At 42.5% G+C, this 15635-nt stretch overlaps 1 protein-coding gene across 1 annotated transcript; it reads right to left on the bottom strand.

Annotated features, from left to right (window-relative positions):
- Positions 1-472: 472 nt before the first annotated feature.
- On the bottom strand, positions 473-11921 carry LOC128331000 (vomeronasal type-2 receptor 26-like). The gene is made up of 6 exons (XM_053264367.1): positions 11704-11921; positions 9949-10240; positions 6591-7460; positions 4514-4813; positions 2972-3098; positions 473-1374 (listed from the first exon to the last, which is right to left on the bottom strand). Exons 1-6 carry the CDS (start codon positions 11919-11921, stop codon positions 473-475), a joined length of 2709 nt encoding a protein of 902 aa, XP_053120342.1.
- Between the last annotated feature and the right edge of the window lie 3714 nt (positions 11922-15635).

Genomic DNA, 15635 nt, shown 5'->3' with positions numbered 1-15635 from the left:
ACAACAACAAATATTTATATACTGCTTTTCAACAAACATTTCCAAAGTGGTTTACCCAGTGAAATAATAAATAAATATATAAGATGGATCCCTGTCCCCAAAGGGCTCACAATCTAAAAATAAACATAAGATAGATACCAGCAACAGTCACTGGAGGTACTGTGCTGGGGATGGATAGGGCCAGTTCCTCTGCTAAATAAAGGGAATCACCACGTTAAAAAGGTGCCTCTTTGCCCAGTTATGGCTCGCCTTTAAACACATCTTAATTCAGTTTTCCCTGCCAGTGGAATAAATGTAAGTGGCATTGCATGACTGCCTGGAAATGGTTTAAAGTCATTCTTTAAATTTAAAGATAAATTTGATAAATACATTCTGGAGCACCTCTGGGGCAGCCTTTCCAGTTGTGCAGCAACTCCAAAAGGTGCCTAACTTAGATGGAGGGCTGCCTGTCAGCCACAGATATTAACATTCTTCAACATTTTCTTCTTCTTAGAAGTTCCCTGTTGTTTAGCTCAGGTCTCAGCACAAGAATGTAACACTTTGGGAAGAAGATGCAACCCAGTAACCCAGCACTGGAAGCTAAGATAGAAAAGACTTCTACAGCTACCATGTATTTTCCCTTAGAGCTCAGGTAGGTTGGAATGAACAGTAACCAAACACTGCAAAAGACCAACATGCTGAAAGTGATACATTTGGCTTCATTGAAATTATCAGGTAGGTTTCTGGCAAGAAAAGCCACAGTGAAACTTGAAATTGCCAGGAAGCCCATGTAACCCAAGACACAATACAACAAGGGCATGGACCCCTCATTGCATTCCAATACTATTTCTTTAGTCCCAGAATGCAGGTCCACATCTGGGAATGGGGTAGAAGTTGCCAGCCACACAAAACAAATGCCTACTTGAATAAGGGAGCACGAAACAACAACAGTGTTGGCCAGTCTTTTCCCCACCCAATTTCTCATGCTGGATCCTGGCCTGCTGGCCATGAAAGCCAGAATCACCATGATGGTTTTGGCCAGCACACAAGAAACGGCCACTGAAAATATGATGCCAAAAGCAGTTTGCCGGAGGAGACACGTCACCTTCCCAGGATGACCAATGAACAGCAAGGGACAAAGGAAGCAGAGCAGGAGGGAGGCAAGGAGAGTATAGGTCAGGTTCCGGTTGTTGGCTTTGACTATGGGAGTGTTGTGGTGCTTCATAAATGTTCCCAGCACCAGAGATGTGATCAAAGAAAAGGAGACAGCAAAGTAGGCTAAACTTAGCCCCAAAGGCTCTTCAAAAGACAATAGTTGTGTATCCTTTGGAATACACAAATCCTGGTTTTTGTTTGGATATTTTTCATCTGTGCATTTAAAACAATCATTCATATCTGAAAAATAAAAATAAAAATGTGGTGAACCTCACTGATATGATGTAACCCTTATTTGTGTAAACAAACCTTTGAGTCAGGAGATCTCTTCAATGTTGATCTCAGGAAATGTACCGGGGAGGGGTTTTTGTTTTTGTTTTTGTGAAGATTGCGGTTCATTACTTATGAATAGAGACATGCACGAACCAATTTTTTCGATTTGATTTGTACCCAAATCGAATTGCCCCTGATTTGTTTTGTGTCTGAATCTGGCTGGCTAGGAGAGGGGCAAATTGCTTTGTCCACAAATCTCCCAAAATGGGTAGATTTGGGTACAAAATGTTTTGTACTCAAATCAATTCACACAGCAGGCACAGGCAGTGATGTTCTCAACAGCAGGAAGGGGGTGAAAAAAATTATCTCCTCTTTTCCTCAATCAGGAAAGCAGGAACAAAAAGCAGAGAATCCACTCCAGGTAGCAGGCAGGTAAGGCAAAGCAAAGTTCCTCTCTCTCTCTCTCTCTCTCTCTCCTCCCACGAGGCAAAAGGGCAGAATGGTGGCTGGCTGATTCTTTCAGTACATTTGAAAATCCCTCCTTCAAATTCCCCCCACCCTTGTCCCTTCTTTGACCCTTCCCCTAGCCAATATGGGGTCAGTCACCCCTGGCAACACAAGATTTGAATGGAAACAAGCCAAACTGGAACCATGGGGGAATCGCCAGCTAATCATTGCACACTGTAAGTCACCAATCTGAAGCTTGAGAAGGCAGGATTTTAAAAAAATAATTCCTGACATAAAATGGAGACAGCAAGAGATAGCGCCACAAAATGGAGGTCTGAATCTACAAACTTTTCAGGTTCAAATTCTGGGTGATTTGTTTTGGACCCGAATCTGGCCAGCTAGCACAGGGATGATTTGTTTTGTCCACAAATCACCCCAAACAGGTAGATTTGGCTATAAATCGTTTTGTACCTGAATCGATTTGCACATCCCTACTTATGAAGTTTAATTTAAAGTACTGAGGCCAGAAGTGTTTGGGGGCTTTACAATTCTAATGCAAGAATTTGGTTTTATCTATACATCTGTGGCTATCTGTGGGGTTTTTTTTTTTTTTTAAGCTATTTTAATTTGTACTTTTATGTTTTAAATTGGTTTTTTTTAGATTTTTGTTTTATTTTAATCTTGTAAGCCACCTAGAGACTTCAGTAGAGACTTTAGTAGTGGGCAATATACAAATATGCCAAATATGTAAGTAAGTAAATAAACAAACAAACAAATAATTCCAACAGAGATTATTCCCAGTATATTATTCTGAGAGCCAGCATGGTGTAGTGGTTAGAGTGCTGGACTAGGACTGGGGAGACCCGAGTTCAAATCCCCATTCAGCCATGAGACTTGCTGGGTGACTCTGGGTCAGTCACTTCTCTCTCAGCCTAACCTACTTCACAGGGTTGTTGTGAGGAGAAACTTAAGTATGTAGTACACCGCTCTGGGCTCCTTGGAGGAAGAGTGGGATATAAAAATGTTAAATAAACAAATAGATTCTCAGACAGGCAGAAAACATTCCATTGAATTAGAGCTAATATCTTTTAGAACTCTGTAATGGTATATTTCTTACCCTTCTGGTCTGAAATCTCTCCTTCTGGGCATGGGATGCAGTCATAGCAGCAAAATGGCTCCCCCTCCTTCATTTTCTTTCTAGAACCAGGAGAGCAACTTTGACTGCATACAGAAAGTGGTCGTACCTAATCCAAGAATGAAATAAAAGAATGATTCAATCATCCCCAAACCTTTGGTTTAACATGGGCATTAAAATGCTTTCCATTTTCACTCCTGCTCTAAAAATAATGGAAATCCCAAGCTAATATGCCAGTCTTAACTTCTGTGCCACATACACTGCAAAGACTTTGTACTGTCTGTTATACTATGCTGCCAATCAAAATGAGACTCCATGCACTTTCTATTGGTCTTTCATTTGGGCATTGGACTAGGAAGGGATGCATCCAGGCAGACATTCAACAGGTGCAGCTTCTGCAAAGTCTGAAGCGGACTGACTTTCTCCACTGCTTCACTCCAATGTTTGTTTTAAAAGACTTCAGCATGAAAAAGAGGAAATGCAAACATAAGCCCACAAGGGGCACACTTTTACTCTAAGCATAAAGGGTGTTTTTGTGATGGGTTTGTTGGAGCTAGGACCCTGGCAGCATCAGCTCTCAGCTGCAATGCCTCATAGTGACCACTGCGGGGGTCATGAATAAAAGTGCTGGACTACTCCCCTCTTTGTTCTTCTTTGTTCTTCCAGTGTTGGTCTCCATTTTGTCTCTCCAGAGATGGCTGTTTGTTTAGTGTCTCTCCCCTTTCAGCCTTAAGCTCAACTTCCCTATCCTTTTGTAATTTCTAAATAAATCCTTGTTCTTCACATTTAAAGAACTGTCTCCAGACCCCTTGCTTGGCTGAATTCTCTCCAAACTGGCTTTGCTCTGCTAATGGGAGTTGAACTGCCATTCTTCTCCTACAGGGCTGTCTTTTCTTCTCTTGTCCCTTTTTCAGGCATATGCCTTCAAGGGAGTTTTTCATTGCCACTTACCTCTGAGATTTATTTGAAAGGCATCTACCCTGGAAAAGAGGAGGAGAGGCAGGAAGGTTGAGCCCTCATGGGGTGGGCTGGTTTCATCCTGCTCCTGAGGAGACCCATGAGGAGAGAGACCCCTTAGCAACCAAGTGTGGGCTCCATTTGCAAAGCAAGAACTCAGTCCTCGCTCAGTGTTACCTCTGCTCCTCTGGATCTGAAGGTAATGGAAGGGCCTGCAGAGACATGCTGGGAGCCCTTGCACAACCCTCTCAGTCCTCTTGTGCTCACTGAGCCTCAGTGATGTGTTTCCAGTTGTATGGAGCATTTATATAATGTGAGCAGCACTCGGAAATGAAAACTCTCTTATGCAACGACACACATACAGGACTGAGGAAGTTGTGGCGGGGATGGGGGGTGGGGGCTCTCAAAGCATCCCTGAGACCCTCCTAAGGTGCATGCTAAATTAGTCAGGATGTCAGTTAGTATTTTATTAGAGCTGATATATTCATTTAAATCAGCGTCACTGATCAAGACTCGGACTCAATACTCTTTCAAAAATGGAAGATCTTGCTGGCAGCAGGATCCTACCTGGTTAAACCAGCTGTTCCATATTATGGCATCCTCACTGATAGTGAATGCTTGGTCTGGAAGTGCCAGAGGATCCACTCTCCCAACTTTCACTCTATGAAAAGATTGGTTGGAGGAAATAATCCAGTTGGTTACATCAAAGCCAGCCACTAACTCACCATTCTGGTCAAAGGAAACTGTGTCCCCAGCACTGTTGTTAAATGAGAGTCCTCTCAGAAAGTGATGAAGCTTGATAAAAAGGAACAAGGCAAGAAATGAGAAAAGGGTGCAGTTGGAGAGCAGTGTTTTGGATTTTTCACACTGAAACATAGAAACCTTTTCTCTGGAAGGATAATATATTTATTTCATTCAAGCCATGCTTGGAATATTATTTAATTCTTTTAAAAAATCCATATCCTACTTCCCTGCCCCCCCCCAATGCGAGATGGCCTACAGCAGAGTTAAAATACAATAAAAATGAAGAATAAGACTAGGAAGGAAGGAAGGAAGGAAGGAAGGAAGGAAGGAAGGAAGGAAGGAAGGAAGGAAGGCTCACACAAAAAATGAACAAAATAAAAGATTTAGCAAAATTCACAGCAACTATAACTAGGACAAGAGGGAAAGAACTAGAAGAGTCCTAAGAAGCCAAAAATATATTGTATTTTCATACACATACCCCACAGGGTATACATTTTTTGGTATCTGGTGAAAGGCAGTGTGGGGATCTAAGTAGATGGGGAGTATTTTTTTTTAAGAAACATAAATCTTGCCAGTGTTGCTGTGGTAGTCATTCCCTCCTCCTATACCACCACCCACATTCAAAGTATTGCATTCAAGATGGGGAAAGTCCCACTGGCAAAAGCAAAGCAACAGAAGTGGTGTATGGAGAGCCTCCCATCTCCCTTAGGATTCCCCAAGTTGCATTGCCAAGATATCCCCTGGCTTTGGGAGTGGTGGTGAGATTTATTGGGAGGAAAGATGAGGCAGCTCTCTGGCATATACTCCACAAGTTTTACACATGCGTGGGGTATGGCGTTATGTTTTGTTCCCTGCCCCCCCACCCCGGGATGATTTTCTGTCGGGAATACTTGGGCATGGGTTATATTCATGTACCAGATATATGTGCAAAAATACTACTAAACTGGTAGTAGCAAAAATGGAGCCACTGTTAAAAAATGTGGGAGCCACAACCAAATAGGCCACCTTTGTGCAGAAACAAACAGTATCTCCAAAGTAGAAGGAACATGCAAGAATGCCTTTCTAAAAGTCTCTGTGTTAGAGACTACTCTTACAAGGGTTTTATTGTCAGCCTTTCCCCCCTACTATACAAGTAGCCAGTGAAGCTGCCCCCACCCCAAGCTTTGGGCATCTTGTGAACTTGCTGGAACTAACAAGAAGGAAACAAAGAAAAAATAATTTCTCCATCATACTGTTCTCAAATATTTTTGAATAGTCTTAGTTCTTTTGTATTAACACTTACAATAGAATCATAGTCCTTATGGCTTTTACCATTCTGAGCTTTCAATACCTGGCCATCTCACTCTCGGGATGTGCACGAAACACAATTCGGAAACTGAATTACTGCACATCCCTTTTAAATGGAGGAATTATACATAACCTTTAATACGGAGGAAAGCAGGTCCATATCTGCTCCTTCTCCGCTCGCCGCCACATTTGTAATCATGGTGCTCCCTCCAGTTATGATAGTGTGCCAGCACATGTGCGGAGGCCATATGTGTGCTGGCATTATGCAGGGGAGCTGGGAGATGCCCTGGGAAGCTGGGAGGCACAATCATATCTGTTGAGAGTGCTACGATTATGGAAGTAGTGGCAGGTGGAGAAGGAGCAGGTATGAACCTGCTCTCCTCTGTATTAAAAGAGATGTATAACCCAACCATTTTAAAGGGATGTGCAGCAATTTGGTTTCTGAATCATGTTTCGTGCACATCCCTAGCACACTCTATATTTCCGGTCAAAATATAAAGGATATCTCACCAGGGGCTGAGCAAAGCAACAGATTTTCAATGTAAACAGATTAGGTCCTATTGATACACCTATGGTCCCGGTGCTCTCTCAGATGAGGATGCTCACCCATTACCTGCCAAAATGGTTGATTCCAAAACTCTCCATCCATTATTGCTCTGTGTCTGAGTCTGGATGAGGAGACGCCATGTAAAGCATGGGCTACAGCACAGACAGCATTGTAGATACTGTAGCTGTGGCCGATCATGCTCATTTCAAAGAAAGGTGCAGGAAGGTTCTCCAGCTTCTCCTCCCCTACACAAACATATTTTTCCATGTTGTCATTTTCCACCTTGTTTTCCAGAACATTATTTGGGAATCCACAGACAAAGGCCTGTTGCCAGAAGTCCTTGATAAAGCCATCTGCTGTTGTGCTGGAAGGATGCATGTTTTCAATAAACTGGCGAAATCCTGGTGGATCACTGGAGTGAAGTGTGAAGGATACTGCACCATGGAACATATCTATAGCCCATGTTCTTTGAAAGACCATTGAAGTCAGCTCCATCTGGGCAGTCATTATCCACACTTTTCCTTTTGGTTCTTTTGTCACATTTTCTACTTCTGGTAGATATGGCAACCATTCCAAAGACACCATGGAATAAGATTCTCCATAGACTACCAGTACATTGGCTTTGCTGCCCATGATTTGATCATGAATCTTTGCCCCCTGTTTCAGAATATCCAAAATTTCAATGGCAGTTGTTGCTATCTGGATTCTTTCTATGAAAGCAAAACAGACACCACTTTGGAAAAACATTGGAGACACAGTTTGCAAAAACCTTTCACCATCATCATTGTCCATAATAAGGACCCCAATCCATGTCCAGCTGAAATGCAGAAGTAAAGAAAGTATCCCCTTATTCTGAATGACTTCATTTGGGGTCATCTGGTAAAAGGAAAGACCTGAAGTTTTACCTTTCATCACTGGAGCTGGGCCATAGATGAGCTAGAGAGATATATGAGGATGGAAAGAAATTCAGGGGAGCATAATATTTATCTAGCAGTCCCATGTACTTAAAGCACTTCACACAATGTTATTAATAATCCTTGCAATAGTGTAAATTGTGATTTTTATTAACTGATATCCAGACTGTGCTAGTGGAAGATTTACTAGCTGTGCATGATTTTGGGACACTTGAAATGGCGCTCTTGTGAAAAGGTTTCCTGCAAAACATGAGACAGAGGTTCCACAACAGGAGATATGCCACAGGTTGTGCACCTTGTTACTCAAGCGCAAGCAAATTTGTAGTAGCAGAACACTGGACTGGAATGCAAGTTCATGTCTAAGTGCAACCCGTGAGTGCAACATCCTTGCATGAGCACAGCATCCTTGTGCAAGTGCGGCATTCATCTCTGTAGTGGTTATTAGGGATCATTATTTGCCTATGTATTTGTATTTTGAATGTGTATGGATTACTATTTATGTTCACACATTGTTATGTTTTCATGTACCATTGATACAACTTATTCTTATATAGGATTAACATTACTGGAGTGTTTATTTTTGCAGAGATTAGTTATTTATATTCATAGGTGGTCTGTTTATTGGTGTTTTCATTGGTATTTCATATCCTCGTATGACTTGGTTTGGGCTGCGTTAGTATGGATGCCACTCACTATTCCCATGCTACAAATGAGGTGTTGAGACTAATTGTGGCTGATTTATGTCCACATGGAGGGCTGATGGTTCAGAGTTTTATGTTTTCTTGATGCCATCATCTTGCCTGCTCAAGCACCACTTGATCATGCTCAACCAATCATGTGGGGACATGTACTGGCACCTAAGGGCTGGTCTCGTATCCTATAGATTAGGGATTCTCAGTGTTGGGTCCCCAGATGTTACTGGACTTCAACTCCCATAATCCCTAGCTCCAGTGGCCTTTGATTGGGGATTATGGGAGTTGAAGTCCAATAACATCTGGGGACCCAACACTGAGAATCCCTGCTTTAGATCATTTGCTCTGCAGCGCTGCAAGGGAAGCACATCTTGCAGAACACTGCGGAGCTCTCTCTGCTTGGCCTGGTGGCCATTTGGGAACACATGGAGCAGGGAGTAGGGGAAGTGCCTAGTTGGCTCACCTGGGGGTTGACTGCAGCATAGCTATGGGGTGGCCCAAGTGGTGACATGGCTGGGTGTCCATTGGGCAGTTGGGTGCAGCTGCAGCTGCCTGGTGGGTGGGTGGAGCTGAGTGTGGTGTGGCCTTTGGTCAGATGGGAGGAGACCAGGTGTGGCCTCCTTTCATAGTGCAGCATTCAGCTATGGGGGAGAAGAGGCGCAGCCTGATTTTGGCTCCCTTGTTGGCAGAAGTGCCCCAGGCTGGAGCACAGCTGTTGTCTTCTGGGATGGTTGGGGAGGCCACAGTGTTGTCCATTGGGATGGGATGCTGTGGCTTGTTGGGCTGTAGGGAGGAATCATGGTCCTGTTTGGGTCTGGTAGCCCCAGAAGGGCTGTGCCATGGTAACCCCCCCTCAATTGTCCTAAGGCCAAACACTGATCTGTAATCCTACCTACCCACACTCTCCTGCAACAAAAGGGTGTCAAACCTCAGTTTAGATCCCCTTTCCCCACCATGATAACACTTCCTGGAGACCCTACTGCAAATTTCAGAGAAACAAATTGTTCCTCAAGTCTGAAAGATGCACACCATCTGCCCCAGAAAGCAAACCACACTGATGTTGTATATCAGGATATGAAATTACCCTGCCACCCAAGGTAGCAATCGGCTTGCCTATTTCCTGGTTCACCTTCTTGTGTGCCCTCTCAAAACAGGTTTGGCCCCCTCGACCCATCTGTGGTGATTGTCTAGAAAACACTGAGGTCATTCACACAATAAAAAACTGTGTTCTACTCAGGTTTGGGAGCTCTGTGTGATCTCAATTTTTGTTTGTGTGGAAGCAAGGTAGGAGGGAAACCTATTCAGATACAACTGGTTCCAGCACCAGTCTGGTAATTTATGAAAATCACATCTGGAAGTGAGTGTAAACAAAGAATTAAAATCCAAGGCTAGGAGATTTTACGTGGAACCAAGATGGTTCTGTGTGACGTCTGAAACATTGTGAATATATAAGAAGCAATATGACCAGCAATGCATTCAAGAACAAGGAGCATTAAAAACACTGAATGAGATGCCCCTGTGAATGTGGCTTGCCAAACTGCAGAGACAAACTCCTTTTTCTGTTACATGGTTATGACATGAACACAGTCTTGAATCCCAGTTACATTTGTTCTCATTCATGAATGAATTCTAAAGACTGCTGCTTTAGTCTGGCCCATCTAATTATTTCCATATTTATTTATTTTTTTTTGGTCCATCTAACGATTTCCAATATACCGATTTCTGTCTTCAAACTACAAAATAAAAATTGGAAGTGCAAAGGAAATGCCAATGAAGTGTTACATTCCCATATTCCACACAAACACACACACATTCTACCTGTGGAATCTTATAGATTGACAAGATTGTTGCCACATGAAGAGAAGTTTGGGAGTCCAGTCCTCCAATGACAGAGGTCAGGTTATTCTGGAAGTCACATTTGTAGTTGGGGACAAATCTCTCCAGTGAGGACAAAAGTAGCATTGTGGCATGAAAGGTCCACTCAGCATTGAAATAGTTGTCATAGATGTGAAAACCCAAGGTAACATTGGATAAGATCTGAGGATTTTCATTTATCTCCTTTACTGCAAATATGAAGGCCAGAATGTGTTGATAATTTTTAGTCAATACTCTAGAAGAAGAGTTGCACAAGGAATGTAAATGGAAATTGAATTGTAGCTTGTTGAAAATATAGAAACTCTAGGAATTGTCAAGAAAGAAGCTCAGTTTTCTTTATAAAACTTTCAGTAATATTCATACACTTATTTTAATATGGAAAACATGTAAGGCTTAGATGGCAAGTGTATGTAGCAGTATATATACAAATTATTAAAAAAGAGCAAAGACAAAGAAGAAAGAAGTCAGACAGGTGGTATTAAAGGATATCAGCACATTATGACAAAAACTATCACAGGAGAGAAATTACAGCACAAATGTACTTTTTAAAGAAGAAATTAAAGCAAAATTACATTAAACCTGTGAAATGCCCATATCTCAAAAAAAAAACACCCCCAAAAAAACACTTAGTATAGAGACCATTGAAATAGGTTTCCAGAGGGAATCTTAGCAGAGGAAATGTAGTTGGAGATAATATTACACATCCAGACTCAGCGGGAGGTAAGACTATCCCAAGAGAGAGATATACACACACAACTTCTGGAAAACTACACTGAGTCATACTAAAATTCACCCACAGAGTCTCAGGACATAAAACATTTAGGAAAAATTAGAAATTCAGTCCTCTCAGAAGAATGTAAGAATAGATAGAAAGAGCCAATTTAGTCTACCACTTGCAAATCTTTATGATAAAAGGTCACATTTCTACTTTGTTTTAATTACAGGGAGGTAAACAGCAAGGAGGAATACCTCTGTCAAAAACCTTGGAAAAACAGTACCACAAAGAGTAGATAACCATACTCCTGATGGGCCAAAAAGTTGACTTGGAATAAGGCAGTTTCACATATGGATCAGAGGGTCCTGTCCAGGAGAAATATTTGAAATGAATTTGAGAGAAAAGAGTATTGATAAAATGAGCAGAATTAAAAGGGACATGTGTGGAAATCCCTACCTTTGGACAAGATGGGAACACAATTTATTTCCTTGTAGTGTTAAATATTATATCTTCCCCACAAAGCGAGGGATCTCTTTTCATTAGTCCTATTCAATTTACTGCCTTATATATTTCAGTGCAGGACCCAACCGTAACATTTTGCAGTTATGATTAAGAATGTATGTCTTTTATGTATATTGGTATTAGGAATTTATTATGAAGAACTGTTGAATAAAAAGAAAGAGGTTCAAGGGATGAGATAGGGAGGCATAAACTGAGATAGACTAATCATGTGGGAACTTGGGCACATAAAATAGCAGAGGAAATAATTTAAAAGGGAGGTAAAGAGCATTTTCTAAAAAGAAGCAAAATAATTTGCAAAAGATGAAATGAATCCCAGGATTTATTTTCCTCTCTGCAGATAAAATGATTTTATTTTATGGAACAATTCCTTAATGACACAAATTATTTCTATAGCCAAAGCCAATAAACCAGTGCGAGTGTCCAAAGACTGATAATTTCAATGACAAAAATAAACTCCTTACACAAATTCGTCAAACAATTCTGGAGTAGGTTCTTCAGTGAAGGCAATTGAATTGGAGAGGATGAAAGTCTGAGAAGCAATACCACCAATAATGAAGTTACCTGACTGATGATACTTGTGATGGGGAGGGTATGGATGACAGACATTGCATTTAACAATGTGAGCCTTGCAGACCGTGTGAGGAAACAATACCAACAACAGTATCACTAAAAATATCATTCTAGGGAAAAGTACAAATCTTCCCTCAACACAGTCCCTTTTTCATTCTACAAAAGTATCATTAGAGTCCCATGATTGAAACAGATTGATACAAATGGTTGTTCAGTCTATTGATAGGCCTGAAGTCTGGAGTATAAAATGTAAAGTACCAGAGATCAGACCTTGTCCCTCCTAGTCTCAGCTCTGTATGGCAGTGGTTATATTTATAAATATTTCTCAGCATTTGGTGTCAGTTTTTCTCAGGCCCATAATATCCCACAGTGGCTTTGACAAGTAGTAGCATTAATTATGGCCTTTTGTTGATTATAGGAGAAGTTAAATGATAAATCCCTATGGAACTGTGGGAGAAAATATATTTATAATATCTTGACAGATGTTTTCTCTTCCAGGTATTTCAATAACAAGAAAACCTTAGGACTGAGACTCTCTCTCTCTCTCTCTCTCTCTGCTGGTACCCACTATATATGGTTGGGAAAGGGAGCAATATCAAATTACCCTTCCCCCAACCTAAAATAGAACCGCTCAGGGACTTTTTTTTTTTTTTTTGCATGGGGCAGTATATAAATGTACTAAATAAACAAACAAATTAACAAAGACAGAGTTTTAATAGTACTAATGGAGGGAAGAAGTACTTTTGGAGGGAAGGGGGAGGGAGGTGCACATTGATTGTAAACATATATTTCTCTCAACAGAGAAAGTTCTCTGTTATACTGAAATAGTATAACATGCAGTAAACTCTGTTATACTGACAATTCGCTATTAGACTGACTGATAAAGCATGATTTTCAAAACACTGAGAGTATTCTCACGATCACTTGGAAGTGGGCTAAGGGGGATTAGCCCGCTTTCCAGTCATTGGGAGAACCAGCGGGCTTGCAGGCGAGCCCAGGAGTTCCCTGGCGGACAACCAACAATAATAATAATAATAATAATAATAATAATAATAATAATAATAATAATAGAAGATGTAAAAATATTATGGGACTTCCGACTACAAACAGACAAACATCTGCCACACAATACACCAGATATCACTGTAGTCGAGAAGAAAGAAAAACAAGTGAAAATAATCGACATAGCAATACCAGGGGATAGCAGAATAGAAGAAAAAGAAATAGAAAAAATCACCAAATACAAAGATCTACAAATTGAAATTGAAAGGCTGTGGCAGAAAAAGACCAAAATAATCCCAGTGGTAATTGGCGCCCTGGGTGCAGTTCCAAAAGACCTTGAAGAGCACCTCAACACCATAGGGGCCACAGAAATCACCATCAGCCAATTACAAAAAGCAGCTTTACTGGGAACAGCCTATATTTTGCGACGATATCTATAATAACCAACAGTATTGGTGATAAAATTCAGCCAGCCCAGGTCCTTGGGAAGGACTCGATGTCTGGATAAACAACAGTCAATAACACCTGTCTGACTGTGTAAACAAGAAATAATAATAATAATAATAATAATAATAATAATAATGATAATAATAATTCGATTTCTATACCGCCCTTCCAAAAATGGCTCAGGGTGGTTTACAAAGAAAAATAACAAACAAATAAGATGGCTCCCTGTCGCCAAAGGGCTCACATTCTAAAAAGAAACATAAGACACACACCAGCGACAGTCATTGGAGGTACTGTGCTGGGGGTCGATAGGGCACTCCCCCTTAGCACTCCCCCTTAGCCCAGGTTAGCAGACCGAGCACTCGGCTAACCCGGGCTTCCTGATCGTGTATTGTGTACTCCGCGCTGCGGCAGTACACGAGGTCGTGTGGGTGGCCGATCCAGCCACCTGGGCTGCTGCACTGATTGTCTGTGGGGACAGCAGGCTAAGCCTGCTTTCCCCACAGAACCCCCTGCAGTGGGTCTCATGGATCGTGAGACTCACCTCACTGTTTTGTTGTGAAGGAAAAGCATTCCAATTACAAAGAATTCAGTGATGAGAAAGGGACAGGATACATGAAGCAGAAGCAAAGAGAGACCAATGAGAAAGGGGGTTATGAGGAAACCTCAGTAGCCCTTTTCAGACATTATGAGTGCTAGCCACATTCACACTTACAACTGTTAAATGGGGAAGAAATCCCATCCCGTGGTGTCACTCAACTCCTCCAGACAGCCCGTACATGTTTATGGCCCCGCTTGTTGGAAGGAGGAGACATGATGGCCGGTGTGTCTGTGAGCTGCAACCTTGGGCAATCCAAGCTGCAGCTCACAGAAGCACCAGCCATCACTTACAACAGCACCCCACCCCCCGCCGGCAAATTACATACATAGTCGATGCATAGAGAAAGGAAATGCCAAGAAAAATGCTGTTAAGAACAAAAGTCAATAAGCAGTTTGGAGAAGCAGCTGTCAGCTGGAAAAAGATTACACAGGGACTAATTGAAGGCAGCAAGAGGGTGAGGGTGACGGAGCATTAAAGGCATTGGACAGTCAACTGGACATCAGTACTGTACAGTCAATGAGACTGAGAGGTTGTGATGCATGACAGGACTTCCAGTGTTCTGCATAGATCTATCTTTACTTTCAGGGTTGTGGTATAGGTCTATCTTTATGCTCAGGCGTGCAGATCTCCCCAGGCATTTTGGGGTCCCCCCATTTTATTGAACTCAATTTAAAACACATTTATTCTTCCCCAAAACCAAAAAACATTAAGTGAGGAGTGGTTCCTCAAGCTTTCCCTCCATCTGCACCCGTGTGTTCACACCACATAGTTGCACCTACACAGTATAGGTCTTGCACCTCTTCTCCCCCCAGACAGTAGTAAATGGTAACAATGCAACAGTTTGAGATTCCATAATGTAAACAGGCCTCTCTGTATTCCATAGCTATGTCACAGACCACTGCAAATTGCAGGCCCAAATATAAATAAGAATGCCCCTCCCAAGGCCCCATGCTGTGGGGAGGGCGATTTGTCCCAGCCCATCCCTTGCACGCAGCCCCAAGACAGTGATTGGGCAGTGACCTGAAAAGAGACAGGGTTAATGCAGCTGTTCAAGCAGCTCTCCGTCCCAAACCTTTGTCCGGCATTTGCTTTCGACTGAAGAGGAGCTCGCTCGTGTGGCTCCTCCAGCATCCGGGTGGCCTGCGGCCTGCTTGTGCAGGTTGTGGGGCCTTCGAGTGGAGAAGCCCCGGGGCCTGTGCGGAGGCAGCAAGACAGGGCAAGGCAGTGACGGACACCTTGTGGCTGGAGGGAGACAGCATGACCAGCAGCCTGTTTGCACTCCAGTTTGGTAGGCTACAGCCCTGCGGCATGCGGGCCAGGAACGCCCAAGGAGGCGTCAGCATTCTGTGGGGGGCATGTTTAGCCCGGCCTGGGCAGGGCTTGTTTTGGTCCCCTGGACCTGGCAAGGAATGCCCATTGCAAGGGCTTGGTATTAGCAGTGGGATTGGATGTGGGGAGGGCTAGCATTTTGGAGTGTTGGCTGGAGGAAGGTAGGGGTTGCATTTGGAAGTGACTCAGAGCGGGTTGATTGCACAACTATGTCACTCAGTTTTCCCTAGCTGGCTATTCTCCCCCCACCTTTTTCTTTCCCCCATTCTTGTAGAACTAGGAGTTGCTGTGTTTGCCAGACATGCCACCCCCAAAAGCTAAGGGCAAGACAACCAGCCAGCAAGTCAGGGCCCCTCGTCAGCCTGCACCACAGTCTTCTTCCTCTGATGAAGAGGATGTTGAATTAGTGCAGATTGAGTGTGCCAAAAAAGCTCCCTCTGATAA

The sequence above is a fragment of the Hemicordylus capensis genome, chromosome 6 (assembly GCF_027244095.1).
Source record: "Hemicordylus capensis ecotype Gifberg chromosome 6, rHemCap1.1.pri, whole genome shotgun sequence".
Classification (NCBI taxonomy): domain Eukaryota; kingdom Metazoa; phylum Chordata; class Lepidosauria; order Squamata; family Cordylidae; genus Hemicordylus; species Hemicordylus capensis.
This window is presented reverse-complemented; position numbering and strand designations above follow the sequence as displayed.

Bases quoted from the DNA above. Each gene is read 5' to 3' on its own strand.
- LOC128331000 (XM_053264367.1), bottom strand. From the start codon at position 11,921: ATGATATTTTTAGTGATACTGTTGTTGGTATTGTTTCCTCACACGGTC. The intron at 3,099-4,513 runs GTAGGATCCTGC...TTCTTGGATTAG, and splicing joins GGAACAGCTGGTTTAACCAG to GTACGACCACTTTCTGTATG. The intron at 1,375-2,971 runs GTAAGAAATATA...TTTATTTTTCAG, and splicing joins AGAGATTTCAGACCAGAAGG to ATATGAATGATTGTTTTAAA.